The 15,279-nt window shown below is 36.5% G+C and overlaps 2 protein-coding genes across 2 annotated transcripts; one reads left to right on the top strand and one right to left on the bottom strand.

The window, feature by feature from the left end:
* Nucleotides 1-460: 460 nt before the first annotated feature.
* On the top strand, nt 461-9,819 carry LOC110790746 (uncharacterized). Its single transcript, XM_021995519.2, has 19 exons — nt 461-1,286; nt 2,486-2,954; nt 3,038-3,123; nt 3,543-3,656; nt 3,751-3,939; nt 4,149-4,214; nt 4,301-4,357; nt 4,815-4,937; nt 5,032-5,145; nt 5,256-5,363; nt 5,434-5,548; nt 5,811-5,948; nt 6,052-6,428; nt 6,675-6,852; nt 6,973-7,193; nt 8,273-8,462; nt 8,549-8,774; nt 8,863-9,018; nt 9,444-9,819. Exons 1-19 carry the CDS (start codon nt 582-584, stop codon nt 9,532-9,534), a joined length of 3,723 nt encoding a protein of 1,240 aa, XP_021851211.2. The 5' UTR covers nt 461-581; the 3' UTR covers nt 9,535-9,819.
* Nucleotides 9,820-10,748: 929 nt separating this feature from the next.
* On the bottom strand, nt 10,749-12,944 carry LOC110790733 (15.4 kDa class V heat shock protein). Its single transcript, XM_021995501.2, has 2 exons — nt 12,690-12,944; nt 10,749-11,541 (listed from the first exon to the last, which is right to left on the bottom strand). Exons 1-2 carry the CDS (start codon nt 12,835-12,837, stop codon nt 11,285-11,287), a joined length of 405 nt encoding a protein of 134 aa, XP_021851193.1. The 5' UTR covers nt 12,838-12,944; the 3' UTR covers nt 10,749-11,284.
* Nucleotides 12,945-15,279: the final 2,335 nt, after the last annotated feature.

The raw sequence follows: 15,279 nt of genomic DNA, 5'->3' as shown, positions 1-15,279 counted from the left end.
TCTTTATTCATTACAACAGAGAAGGAAATAGAACAGCTGATTGTTTCACTAATAAAAGAGTAATTCAATAAATGAATGTCGAGACAATTTAAGTCCCCCGTTGGAGTTCACGTTCTTCACGAAAATATTGTTGAACCAAACATACTCTAAATTCATATAAATTTAATAATTAAGTAAAAATCAGGTTATGTCTGATTTTTCTAGTTTCTGGTCTGATATGTTATGCTCTGAATTTTCTTAATCTTGTCTGGTCTGCTCTGAATTTTCCTGATCTTATCTGGTCTACTCTAAATGTTTCATACAGAGTATGAGTTTTTTTAATTCTTTTGGTCTGGTCTGATTTCGCTTTACGATCTACCTAAGCACGTGATTGAGCACGTGATACCTTCCTCAACACTTTTTTTTTTTACCGCTTTCACTCTCCAAAATTTCAAATTCAAAAAAGAATACGTTGCATTTCCAGTCCCATATCCTCCACTTTCAGACAAACTCCTCCCTAAAATCCCATAACCATAAACAAAGCGCCCAGAAATATTCCGACGCCATCATCATCATCATCATCATCATCATCATCTTCAACAATGGCTTCTGAAAATCGGCAACCGCCATCTCCATCGCCAAACATTCCTTCATTTTCTTCTTCACTCTTCAAAGACATCTCCAATTTTAAAACCCCTAAACCCAAAACTTCTTCTTCTAGAACATTCCAAGCCACCACTACCACTACTCCTAGATTCTTCACTGCATCCAAGCAAATGCACACTCCTTCGTCTTCTATCTCCTCCACCGCGCGCCGCCGTCGCCGGCCGTCATCCCCTGCGTCTAAGAAGCACCGGCAATTCGAGCTCGAAATGACGAAATCGTCTCGTAAGGAGGAAGTTAGGAAGGAGAGATCGATGAAATCTCTAGCGAAGTCGCTCACAGCTTGGCTCAATTTCCTGTTTGAAAACCCTAGGTCTTGCGGTTGTGGCGACGGTGGTGGAGGCGATAGCGGAGGCGGAGGAAGAGGAGAAGGAGGGAGGAAAGTAGGGAAGAGGGAGAATGTGTTTGGAGGAGGTAGTGGTGGTGGTGTTGACGGTGGTTGGAGGTTGCCGAAGAGGCAGAGGGAAGAAGGGGGAGGGTTTATGCAGGAAGAGAGGGTTTCAAGTTCGAAGAAGAGGTTCGGGTTTTTGTGGAAGTCGTTGCAAGAGGTTTGTAGTTTTGATGATTTGGAGGTGAGGATGAGGGAGTATTTGAGTTTGGAGGGTTGTATGGAGGTTTTTACTGCAATGTCTAATGTTGCTAAGGTTTTCTTCTATACCCTTATTAAATTTTAATGTTTATTTTGTGTCACATTTTTAACTGGCTTCGAGTAATCTCAGTGATTTTCTTTGCGAATATTTCTTTCTTTCGTTTGATGTTACCGCAATGTGATCTAGAACAAAACAGTGTTTGGTTGACTTGAAAAACATGGAATTGTAACTTCCTAGGAAGTAGAAGATTTTGATGTTGTTTGGTTTGCATAAACATGAGAACAAAACACGGTTACTTAGTTTTGTTAGATTAGTCCACAAGTGTACCATGTACCACATATCGATTTCTTTCATAGGCTTGGAGTAGGAAAGTGCAAATGAAAAGTATGGATTTTTAACATGTCCCAGATGAAGTGATAGAGTTATGTTATCCTCAACATGTCTACTTTTGGTAGATTGTCTTGCTTGCATTGTATTGCCTTGCATAGTTGCATATGCTCCTACCAAAAAGAAGTAGCTCTATATAATACTCCGTAATGTTGTAGTGTTTGATGTGTATTAATGCTTAATTTGATTTGGGTACTAGGGTAAATGATTTCATGAAATGGAGTATTACTACTTACTAGAAGGCACATTGATCAATGTATATTAGTACATATGTGGAGAATTTTATATTCTACAAGTATATACTAGGAATGCTTATCAACAAGAGTTGTTGTTCTGTTCTAATAAGTGTAAGTGCCAATGAACTTATGTCACTGGTTTAGGACATGAAAAATTCTTCCTAATTCATGAGGAAAACGGAAGCATTTTTTTTCATAAAAGCACAGAAGTGCCTGCAAATTGTATTGGTTTAAATTGTGTTTATGAGGGAAAAGGTGTAAAATAAACGGAAATGTGATCAATGAGGACAGTAACTCCTGCTTTTTGAAGCATGGGTGGAATGGTTATTGTCAGTTTGATGTTATATGATATTTGTACTATTTGTAGTTTATTTAGTAATCATAATACTTATCATATGCCGGATTTTACTTCAGTCTGGTAAAACAATTGCTGTTGTGAACTTATGATCACTGATGATGCTTTCAGCCTTTCACTACGGGAATCAAAACTGATAAGGATGCTATGTAATAGGCAGTTGGTTTTTTTTTTTTTTTTTTTTTTTTTTTTTTTTTTCTGATGGACCAATTAGTGTGTTTACTTGTTCTTGTGTGGAAAATCCTTCTCACCTTCATATGCTGCTTGTTTCTCAGAACATTGATGAAGGAAGGCTTAAAATGAAGGCACACTGTCCAATAGTCACTGATGTTGGGATGAGGGAGAAAGCAATCAAAGTTCTTATGTGCTATAATCCAGTTTGGCTCCAGATTGGGTTATACATTATCTTTGGCGGTGACTCTTTGTTGCCAAAGGAAGATTCCAGTAGAGAAGAAGATGCTGCGTTCTTAAAGATGGTGATAGAGAAGCAGTTGTTCTCACATGCGGGTCTAGCAAAATCTTATGCATACAATAAGTTGGTTGATGGCATATACAGGCCTGGTTACTTTGAAACATTAGGCAGTGTCATATTGAAGAGGTTTTTGTTGTTTGTTATCATACTTGATAGAGGTAAATGTCAGAGTAGTTTGCCTATCAAGTATGGTATTGATGGACTAGATGGAGGTTCTCCTCTGTTGTTCAATGTGAAAACTAGCATCAAATCAAGTCGACAGATGATAAACGGTAATAGTAGTTACCATTGCTTACTTTTCTGGAACCTAACTTCTTTCCTAAGTTGACTTTTCCCTGTTGCTGGAGCAAAACAGATTTCCTATCATCTGAGGTCATGCATGGTGAGGGAAATCTTCTTGCACATCTGGTGATTGTGGGGTACAAAGTATCATACCAACAGGTAAGATATGAATTCCTAGGATTGTAGTAGTTATTTCTACCATCATGACTACCTAATATGATGCTCATTTTCACTATAAACCCTTCGTCCCACAGCTAAGCTAACATTGCTTGAGGCACAGAGATGAAAAAGGTAGAAGAAGTAGAAAGAAAGAAGTAGGAAGTGTGAGTCTCACTGTAAAGAAAAAACGGAGGGAAAAAGCTTACCAAAAGCGAAGTAAATTGCTTTCTTAGCTATATGACATTCCAGATTGTAGTTGTTAGCATAGCTCTGGGACGGAGGGAGTGTAGTGCAACTTTAAAGGCTTATACTAATGTTTTAGCCTGCAGCAATGTGCTTTTATCTTTGTTTAACTTAGCCATGCAGTATGTCAATTATCAAGTAGCGCTTTAAGATGAAAGATTTGTCACCATGTGCAGAATCCCCTCATTGAGTATGACTTCAGAATTACAGATTTGTTTGAAGATATTCAGGATGGAGTGAGGCTCTGTAGAGCTATTCAGCTCTTACAACACGACTCTTCTGTTCTAACGGTTAGACTTCCTCAAAATAACAACCTACGTTTTAGCCTCCCTTTGCAGTATGTTAATTTTCTGATCTATTCTTGACATGCCATTTCTTGAGCAGAAAGTTGTGCTTCCATCAGATAATAATAAGAAGAAATTGACAAATTGTCACACTGCACTGCAATATCTCAAGCAGGCAGGTGTTCCCCTATGCGATGATGATGGTACATTGATAGTTGGAGAGGATGTTGCCAACGGAGACAAGGAACTTGTACTTTCCTTGTTGTGGAATGTATTTGTTCATCTACAGGTCCGTGTGATCTCTGTGTCCCACTTGTGAACAATAAGTGTTTTCCAAGTTGACACCTTTAACTCTTTAAGTCCATAAAAAACATGAACTTTTGCATCACTGTTTAAATATATGATTCTAAAAGTAAAATCATAAATTGGAACATGATACTATATTACTCTTTTGCTTTCCTGACAAGGTTGCACCGCTGCTCTTTGTTTTCTTTGCAGCTACCTCGACTTATAACGAAAAAGATCCTGTCAGAGGAAATTCCAAAAATCAGTAAAGCTCATACAGTATGATTCTATTTTCCAGTACTTGATTTTCAGTTCCATGAAAGATAGTCATGTTTATAACTAGGTTTTTGCCACCCAATTTACAGGAACTCATGGATATAGATACAATCACTCATTTGGATATGCTCCTACACTGGATGAAGGTATGAAACCATGAGTACATATAAATTAACTGAAGATTAAAATCTTTTGCTGCATCTCAATCCATGTCAGTTGCGTGTGACGCTTTTCCCCGTTCTTTGGCATGTTTGAAACATAATCTATCATGTCAAAACAGATGGATACTTGTGAAATTCTATGTGAGTATTACGATGGTTTTAGTTTTGGACCTTGTATTCTGACATCAAGCTGATTATTATATAAAAACCAGTAGCTGGTAAGAAGTATTAAATGTGGTCACACATGGTGGTTGATTGTGTCTCTATTGTTCTATCACCTGTTCCTGCTCAGCTGCTCTTATATAAGTCATATTCATGGTTGTGTGTCATCTCTTAAGGAAATTATACCAATTATTGTGATTATGGTTTTCTGAGAGGTTATTGTGCCAAGGTTTTGTGGGTTTTTTTGGACTCACCTGGAAATATATTTATGTTGTTGCAGGCAATCTGTGGAAACTATGATGTCAAGATGGAAAATTTGGCTTCGTTGGTTGATGGGAAAGCTATGTGGTGCTTGCTAGACTTCTACTTCCGGAAGGAACTTCATTGCTCTTGTTCAATAAAGGTATGCTTTTCAAATTCCAGTGTTGGTAATATAGTGTTTCACTAGGAGAATTATCCTTTCTTTTGGTTATTAATCTCACTAGACCTGCATACAGGACCTTAATGATACAAATGAAGAATCAATTGTGTCAATGCGGGATACTACTGATGCAGTACACAACTTTGTCTTATCTCAGAAATTGACGACATTGTTGGGAAATTTTCCTGAGGTGAATGCTTTACTTTAGTTAAGATGTGGGTCAATTATGGTATATTCTATGATTTTTTGGTTGCTCGTATCACACCAGCTTTTCATAGATTATTCACTTTCTCGTTCCAGGTTTTACAAATATGTGACATACTTGAGCACAATGGCGCCTGTAATGATAGGAGTGTGGTAATATTATTGGTCTTCTTGTCCTCTCAATTGCTTGTCAAGAAAAGTAAGGTAATGCCAGTGCCTCAATGTTTCTATTTACCGAAGTCATAATTTAGACTTATAAAATGATACTTAACAGGATAAGCTAAACTTTCACAAGCTCATGGGTTGTCATTGCCAAAATCCAGAGAGAAAAAGGTGGTCCATGAGTTCTGAAGCCGCTTCTCATAGAGAAAGGGAAAGGCCTTCTGAAGGTTGTTTATCTGATTAATGACTATTCTTTTATTTTATTTGCTTGCTGCTGTTAACCATAAAACGAAGCATAAACATACATTTTTTAAAAAAGTTTGTCCAAGCTAATAATATGTGTGCTTGAAATTACTGTTTGAATGATAAATTATCTGAGTTTGGAACCTTTGACAGTTTAGCTTTTGCTAGGCCGCTTCTCTAAGCTTCTTGCATGAAATTTCTCTGACCTCAATCTTTTCACCTAACTGTTTGGATTTTTTTGTTTAGATGGTACAATAAAGTTTAAAGCAGTCCAAGCCTGGTGGCAAGATATGGCCAAACGTAATAGTGATGACGGTAATCAACCAGCTGATCTTGCTAATCTGCCCTTCCCAGCTGACAAATGCAACTTTGAAAGTTGGAAAGGTGATAGTTAACAAGCATGTGCATTCCATTTTATAACTGTATTTTTCTAAACTTCGGTATGAATTTCTTCTTACATCATTGTGATTTTGTTGACTATTTGCAGGGAATGCTGCTGTTATTATACAGAGCCATCTCAGACGAGTGGTTGAGCGCAAGAAATATTTGAAGATTAAGCAAGCAGTAGAGAAAATTCAGCTTTCTTGGAAGCAATTCCTTGCCAGTGAGTACTGTCAGACTCGGCGCTTAGCTGCTACTAAAATTCAAAGCTATGTACGTGGATGGATGCTGAAAAGAAGGTTCCTGAATAAAAAGCAAGCAGCTCTTAAGATCCAAAGTGTTCTTCGATCTCTGAGATGTGTGCAAGATTTTCGTGAATATAGAATTGCAACAAAATCAGCTATCATTGTTCAGTCTCATGCCCGGGGTTGGATTGCCCGTAGAGATGCATGTCGACATAGAAATTGCCTTCTTTTGGTGCAAGTAAGTTTATCTTAATAGATTCTTATTTAACAGAAAACTCTGAAAGTTCTGTGCTCCATACTTGATTTTCTCCACTCACTCTATATTCATTCAGACGTTGCTAACCATTGATGCAACCTTTTGCATGCTTTTGCTGGTCTATTTGATCCGATTCTGCAACATCTTCTCATTGCTTTCCTTCATTGCTGGTCAATGCAGCTTCCTAATTTCAGTAATAGCAAATTGATGCATTAGTAATGAATGCAGAGTCATTGTCGTCGTTGGTTGGCTAGGAGGGGCTTTCTTCGTCAAAAAGATGCAGCATTAACAATTCAAAGTGCTTTCAGAGTTAAGATGTGCCGGTATGCATTTCACCGCTATAGGCATGCTGCAACTGAAATCCAACGTCTTGTCAGGGGAAAGATTTCAAGAAATAGACTTCTAGGTTTCAGTAACATTCTCTCTTTTACTAAGCTCTGTTCCCTTTATAAATTTTCATAAGTTTCCTCTGACAATATGAGACAACTTCTTGTTTAACATTTGTATGATAAATTGGGCAATGCAGGTTCTTCCTCCCTTCCTGTCATTGCTTCAATAGGCCACAGGTCGTGCAGCTCTGAATTAAGTATAGTTTTAGATGCAATTGTGAAGCTTCAGAGATGGTGGAAGGGAGCCTTGGAGTTTAAATTGAGAAAAGAAGCAGCAGTTGTTATTCAGTCTTATATGCGTAGATTCATTTGTCAGCAAAAAACACTTAAAGAGAGACATCATGCCATTACTATCCAAGTAAGATTGGATCCTTCATCTACTAAGTTCTTTTTTGAAGTTGTGATTCTGTCATCATACTGAGGTGATATTCTTGCCACACCTATTATACTTCTCTAGGAAGAAGCATCTAACTGTTGTCTAGCAAATTACAGGATTTCTTTATAATAGTAACAAGTAAATAAGACTCAGTGTGCTGAAAACAATTGGTAATTGACCAGGGGGGGGGGGGGGGGGGTGTTAGTAAAATTTTGCCTGCAATTGCGCAATTTTGATAGTTTTTAGCTGCCAATATAACCCCCTGTAACTCTTCGGTGGAGTGTAAACACTACACAGTCAGGTTCCTTTCCATGTTGAATAGCAGCCTCGGTTATCCACTCATTCCATTTAAAGATCTGTCTTTGAGTGGTACAATTGGTTTTGTTCGGTAACAACTAGTCTGCAAGAGATCCAAACTTTGCTTGTGCCTCGATCATAACATACTAATGGAGCAAGAATCCCTTACAGTACTTTTAGTTAGAACGGAATTTTCAGTCATGTGGTTGCAAAAGTAAACAAACTTAGGGACAAAAAATAGCTAGTTCATTGAAGAAATCTGGCCTTCAATCTCATCTCATGATTGCTTGAATGAAACTTGAAATGATGTGTGACAACCAATTACAACTATTTTCACATATTTCTCATTGTTTCACCTATGTTGACCTTGCAATAATTATAACATAGTTAAGGCTGGCCAATAAAAGCCAGTTAAACAAGAAATGCTGTTTCTAGTTCCAAGAACTTAGGAAAGGATGAAATTTCTGAGACACTAACAACTTTGTCAAAGGGTCAGACACTTGAATGCCTCTTTTGGTCCCCTGCAGATTAATGGTCTCAGTTTCTTACAGTAAAATAAGTACTGAATAATCTTTTACTGTGATGTCATGTTGATGGTTACATCATACCGAGGATAACAATGTGTTTACCTATATACATTAGTGGTCTCAGTTTCTTACAGTAAAATAAGTACTGAATAATCTTTTACTGTGATGTCATGTTGATGGTTACATCATACCGAGGATAACAATGTGTTTACCTATATACATTGTTGCATCATGTAGGCACATTGGAAGGGCTACCTCGCAAGGAAACATGCAAAAGAACAACTTGTTGATCTGCGACTGAGAATACAGAAGTCTGCTGCTACCGTGGAGGATAGAATGCGTATTATGAATAGACTTGTAGCAGCACTGAAGGAGCTAAAAAGCATGAAAAATGTCAGCGGCATTCTTCATAATTGTGCAACTCTGAGTGAGTGTCTTTTAGAGACTTCTCCCTTACTTTCCCCCCTTGAATTGCTTGAGCTAAAATGATTTTTTTACGACATATTCTCTCAGATATTGCAACTACACATTCTCAGAAATGTTGTGAGAGGCTTGTAGATGAAGGGGCAGTCGAAATTCTGTTGTACCAGATAACTGCTGTCACCAGAAGCATACCAGATCAGGAAGTTATGAAACACTGCTTATCTACTCTCAGAAACCTTTCTAAATATGCAGATTTAGCTGATGCACTCATTGCCCATCGAGGATCCATTGAAACCATCCTTCGAGAGTTTTTAAGGTCCGTTTTCTTATTCTTTACTGGTTCTTTTTTTTGGGATTCTCAAGCTGTGTATCTAATAAGGTAAGGAAAACTCTGTTTGGTTCAGGAACAAGGAAGAGGGCTATTTCATTGCCTGTGAGCTGCTGAAGAAGCTTTGTACACGTCCAGCAGGTATAGAAGCAATGCGCGGTTTGTGCCCTATGTTGAAGAGACTCCAAGCCCTTGTTGAGGATCTTACCAGAAAAGCCAACAATGAGAAGAGGTTAAATTTTGCTTACCATTTAAAAAAAAAAATAACAAGCTAATCAATTCCTCAAATGTCTTGACCTGTTCTTACGGCCTCTTTGGTAGCCGGTAATAAATGGTGGGAATGAGAATGAATCCAAGTGTTATTTTGCAAGAAAATAACCTCATGATGTCCATGGTAATGAAATTTTGTCTCAAACTTGATGTTTTTCTTCATAAATTTGCATTCCCACCTAATACCACCCCTAAACGGTAATGGTCTGGTAATGAAATTTATAAAGAAATAGAGATCATTTTGAGTGAACTAAAATTACCATGGGAATGCATATTGATTTTTCTTACAAATTTACATATAAATTCATTCCCATTGACACCATTTATGGCCGGCTACCACAAGAGACGTGAAGGTGAATACTAAGAACATGATATTGTTTTATGTAGGAATCATCGTGGTGTGGCTGTAGAGCGAAGATTAAGAGAGGCCATTGAACTTCAGAACTCGATTTCATGTGGGTTGAACAGGTTGAAATGATGAACTAGTTTTAGAATCCATAACAGCCAACTGCAGTTGTAGAACTTATTGTAGGATAGCACTTAATCTCTCTTCTAGATTCTACTAATCTATCTGATTCTGCACTGTTTTGCTGAATACGACCCCAATTAACACGAGTTTATTAGTGTTAATCTCATGTTTCAGGAAATCTGAAGTCCTATTATGATTGATATTGGCACTCTTGTCAGCATATATGTATCATAATAGCCTCTTAGCTTTGTTTGAACTTTGATTTGAACTAGTGGGAGTTTCTTAATCTGCCAATTGATTGGTATCAAATAGTTGTTTGTGCAGCTATTTGTAGTGCAAGTGGGAAATTATTTTTGGATGATCGTGAATCATTACCTCATTAGTGGAGTACAAGTTAATAAAGAGCTTAGCTTGACTAAGAGATGTTTCTGCCCTCAATAATGTCAGCTGTAGGCGGTTCCTCTGGCTCAAATATTAGGGGTGTTCAAGAACCGGTCTGCGCCCGCTTGGACCGGACCGAAGACAACCAGACCGGTCTCCGGGAAAATATATTATGAAATGTTTTAGATTATGTTATCAAAATTTGGGGTTGAACGATTAGTTTTCGATATTTAATTTTTGTTTTTTAGCGTAGTTTGTAGATTTTTTTTAGAAAATACTCCGTATAGAAGTAAGTATAAAATCAGTCCAAACTGGTAAGTTATGGGTTTTGGACCGATTTTTTTGATCCGATCCAGATTGGGTCCAAGCGTTAGCCAGTTAGCGGTCCAATCTACAAATCTTGAGTTATCAAAATTCCGATTTTTGCTCTAATCTAAGTTTGGACCGGTGAACATCCTAAGCTCAATCACATTCTTAGAAGCCGTGAGTATTGAATACGCGCCACTTTCCACCACCTTGTTGTACCTTTATTTAGATACAGATTACAGAAGTATACTCCCTCCATCTCTTTTTGTTTGCTCATATTTATTTTTTGGGGTGTCACTTTGAGATTACTCCATACCTTAAATGGAAAAATGGAAACATTTTCCATTCGTTTTCTCTATGGGATCCCTTTATCAACTCATATGCACATTTTACACCCAATTCTTAATTAAAAAATCTTAACTATGTGGCAAACAAAATTTCTTAATTAAGTAAATTTTAACTACTTAATAAACAAAAAGGAACACAGGGAGTATAAAGAGTGCACAAATGATATTTTCCCCAACAAGAAAAAGCCAGATCTCAAAATGTGAAATTCAATTCCAATCAATTATAGAGAGATCTCACATAAATCAATAGACTCAAGATATTCTGAAACAATGAAAGTATTAAAACTAACTCATAAATAAATATAAAAAAAAGGCAAATTTGTCAAAAACTACCTTATAAAATATGATTTTTGCGAAAAACTACCTTATAAAAAAAATGTTGTAATAAACTACCTTATAAAATTTTTATGTTGTAAGATACTACCTTTGGCCATATTATGAGCATTAATTTAAAATTACGACGTTGACTTTACTAGGTGCATATTACGCGACATCTAACGGGAAAGACGTAATTAAATGGCACGTGACATATATATGGTAAAGTCAATCCCGAAATTTCGATCAAACGTTCATAATTCGGGAAAAGGTAGTATCTTACAACATAAATTTTTTATAAGGTAGTTTATTACAACATTTTTTTTATAAGGTAGTTTTTCGCAAAAATCATATTTTATAAGGTAGTTTTTGACAAATTTGCCTAAAAAAAAGGGAACCAAGAATCACATTCAAGCTGCAGTTGCAGTAACTTGCAACCTATTAGCCAAATCATCAGGATTAATCAAAAAAACCCTCCTAGGCACAGTTACTGTAAGCACACCATCCTCATATGCAGCTGATATTCCATCAAGATTAACCCGACCCGGAAGCCGGAATTTCCTCGTAAACCTTCTCGGAGGATCAACGGAATGATCACCGGCCTCGGTCCGAATTATTAGGTACTTTGAATCCTCTAATTCCACCTTAACTTCCTCCTTCCTCACCCCTGTCACAACCAAATCAACAACATATGTAAGAATATTTAGCAAGAGAAGAAAACAACCAAATGTTACCTACTTGACTTTAGCTAAAGTGACGAGGTCTTGGCCTAGTGACAAAAACTAACAAACACTGTACGAATGGATCACGAGCTTAACACTTTATCCGTTTCTTAAATATTGCATCATTGTTGACTTTATGCTCTTTAACCCATGTCTTTGACTCTCTTAATATCTCAAATTATGTATGAAAGTAAAAATTGTTAAAGGTTGATTTTTGGAAAATATATATTCGATACGAATCTAAAAAAAAGCATATGACTGTAATTTTTCTAACGTATGAATCAGAAAAGATGACCAAAGGTATAGCGTGAATAGTGACAAAAACAAAATGGTACAATATTTAAGGTGCATGAGCAGTACAAAAACTTATACGGAATATATAACGGTCTTGTGTGTAAGACCAACCAATTTATTACCAAATAGTTGTACTTTTTAATCAAATAGTTATGCTCAATAATTATAATCAATCAAATAGTTATACTTTCTAATCAAATACTTACACTTTTTCATTGTTTATGCGTATGACAGTCTCATAGAAAACCTACCCCAAGTTGAATTCGTAAATAACAGTATGGTTCATTCAAACCAAAACAAAACAAAAATCATCTACGAAAGTTTCTGCAAGTGAATGAGGAACTCTTTCTGGTGCTTTTATTCTAGTATACCCCCTTATATTTACTTATTTAGTCACAAAAATCCAAAACACCATTATACACTATGTGGATTCGACTACTAACAAAGTCGACAAGGTTCAGATATACACAACCTTAGCTAATATAACACGGAGTATTTACTAAAACACTCTTCTACACTATGTGGATTCGACTATTGACAAAGTCGAGCGAGGTTCACAACCTTACCCCTAATATAACACGGAGTATTTACTAAACACCCTTATACACTATGCGGATTCAACTACTGATAAAGGCGGCAAGGTTCAGATATACACAACCTTACCTAATATAACACATAGTATTTACTAAAACACCCTTGTACACTATGCGGATTCGATTACTGACAAAGTTTGCGAGGTTCAGATATACACAACCTTACCCCTAATATAACATAACACGGAGTATTTACTGGAGCATACCTGGAAGATCAGCAGAATAGACATGAGAATCAGGAGTTTCTCTCCAATGGACATGGTTTTCAGGCATTTGGTAATAAGGCAACAACATATAAGGGTTATAGAGTATGTCCCATGAATAAGGATGGAAATGGAATTGGGAGATTTCCATAATATTCTTCTTTGTTTGCTGAATTGTTTTGGGGTTTTGCCCTTTTTTTTGGGAGGAAGGAAAAGTATGGCAAATGCAGAGACAGATAGTAGTGTTAAGAGAGTTAGAAAGGATAACATTCTTTTTATAGGCCAAGTTGGAGGGTGGTTATGGTATCAAAATATCAACATCAAACTTCAAAGCTTACACTTGAAGATTATTGGATATTTTCTTTCTTTGAAATTCACTTCCTCTATTCGAAATTAAGCATTCACTTATACTCCTTGTACTCCTTCCGTTTATTTTTATTTTTTAAACGTAAAGAACAAAAAGAAACGGATGAAGTATTACTTAAACTCTTCATTTTACCACAGAAAACCCCGTGTTGGATCCTCGACATTTGGACATGGGTCTAAGATAAAATCATGTAATTGTTTTCACAAAATAGCCATATCAGGCACTTAAATACCTATCCGCGTCCGATATGAGTATTCAATAATCCGAGTCCAGGTAACATAGGCATTCACCCCGGCTTGCTTTCTTTTCATGTTTCCTCCACTACTTCAATTAGGTAGAAAACTAAGCAGAACAGATTTCGACATTAAAAAATGTGACAACTTTTTCCTAACTTCTCGGGATAATATCATACTTCCTCCATTCTTTATTAAATGACACAATTTTTTTGTCACGTTTGCCAATGCAATATTTCAACCATTAATACCTTTTATTATCAATGGTTAAAAATTATAAAAGTTTGATATTATAAATCTATAGGATGAGACGATTATAACAAGACCCCACATGACTATATTTTTTGTTAAGTATAAATCACAATTGATGGTCAAAGTATATTATATGAATAGTGCCAAAAGTACAATTGTGTCATTTAATAAAGAATGGAGGAAGTACATTAGTGACTATTTAATGAATAGGAATTTTTTTTAATTATTACACCCTCCGTTCCTAAATACATGTTATGTTTCTAAAAAAAACGTTCATTATAAGTGTCATGTTTTTATTTTTGAACATACACGTTTTCCACTTTTACATACACTTCTCTCACTTTTCCCTAAATCCTGATTACTTATCTTACACATTCTATACTTTTCTAACTTCTCAATCCCCACGTTTACATTTATTTGTACTTTATCAATAAACAATTATCTACTTTATCCTTTCCCCAAAAAATACTCTCAATCATTGTTTTTCTTACACACTTCTCATTTTTCTTAAACACCGCGCATTCCTCCAAATATGACTCATATTTAGGAACTGGGAGTATTATATTTTCTTTTGTATGTAAATAAAATATTCAATAAAATCAATGCCCAATTGCCCACTTATCTAGGAAAGATATTTTTGGGAGGTGAGGACCAAAAGGATTGGTGGCTGCCTCTAGATCCTTAATTATCCCGATTTCCAATATCTCATACTGCTAAAAAGAGGTAGCATGTGCTCTTGAGTCTTGATGTACTTAAGTAGTAAAGTTGAAGTAAAGTTCAGAACTTTGAGATCTATGTGTTCTTTCCCTTTTGGGTAAGGTATGTTGCAGTCAGTTACTCAGACACTCAGTTGTTGTTTTGTAACAGAAAATAAAAAGGGAGCTCGAGCAGCCAGCATTAGAAATGAAAGCACTAAACAAGTAAAGATAGTAAGTAAAGATAGTTGCAGATGCTACTAATCCTTTTATTTCAATAGAAAACAATTTTAAAGACCTGATTAAAAGGCGGGTCGGATCAGGTTTGGGTCGGGTCAAGGGCAGAAAAATCTGCCCCATTATGTCGGACCGGACCGGACCCGGATTCCGGACAATTTTGTGTGCCCAGCACCTACTATTTCAAATCAAAAGTAGCGGGATTTTCGGACCAATTCGGACCGGGCCAAATTTATAACTAAAATTGTTGTTTTACATTGCCAAATTTATAACTAAAAGTTCGGGCTAGGCCGGAAAATCGGCCGAAAGCTTATGCCCAAAACCAGACATGATCAAAAGGCGGGCTAGGTTCGGCCGGGCCGAGGGCATAAAAATCTGTCATTATGTCGGGTTGGGCCAGGCCAACATTGATCAGCTCTACCAAAACTCGGTAATTTTCAGGTTGGGCCAGCAAGTCGGGCCCATGTTGATCATGTCTAGATTTTTCATGCAAAACAAAATTTTTAAGGGAAACTATCACTGTAAAATAGTTTTCTTTTATTTGTTCGATACAAGAAAATTTGTAAAGAAAAAAAAAACATATAAGTGGAAATGTAAGATTGATAGGAGGAGCTAGAGCAAAGGTATGGGATAATAGAGAAAAATATGGCATTTAAAAAGAAGTTATTTTTTTCCTAGCAAAAGTTATTTTCCACCCTTAAAAAAAAAAAAGGAATATGGGAAAATCAGTTTCCGAGTTTTCCTTCATCCCATCTCGAATGAGACGACGGAGGGAGAACGAACAAACGGATCCTACATATAGTTAAAGC

This window comes from Spinacia oleracea, chromosome 6 (assembly GCF_020520425.1).
Source record: "Spinacia oleracea cultivar Varoflay chromosome 6, BTI_SOV_V1, whole genome shotgun sequence".
In the NCBI taxonomy this organism is placed as follows: domain Eukaryota; kingdom Viridiplantae; phylum Streptophyta; class Magnoliopsida; order Caryophyllales; family Amaranthaceae; genus Spinacia; species Spinacia oleracea.
The sequence above is the reverse complement of the archived record's forward strand: the minus strand, read 5'-3'. Positions and strand labels throughout refer to the sequence as shown.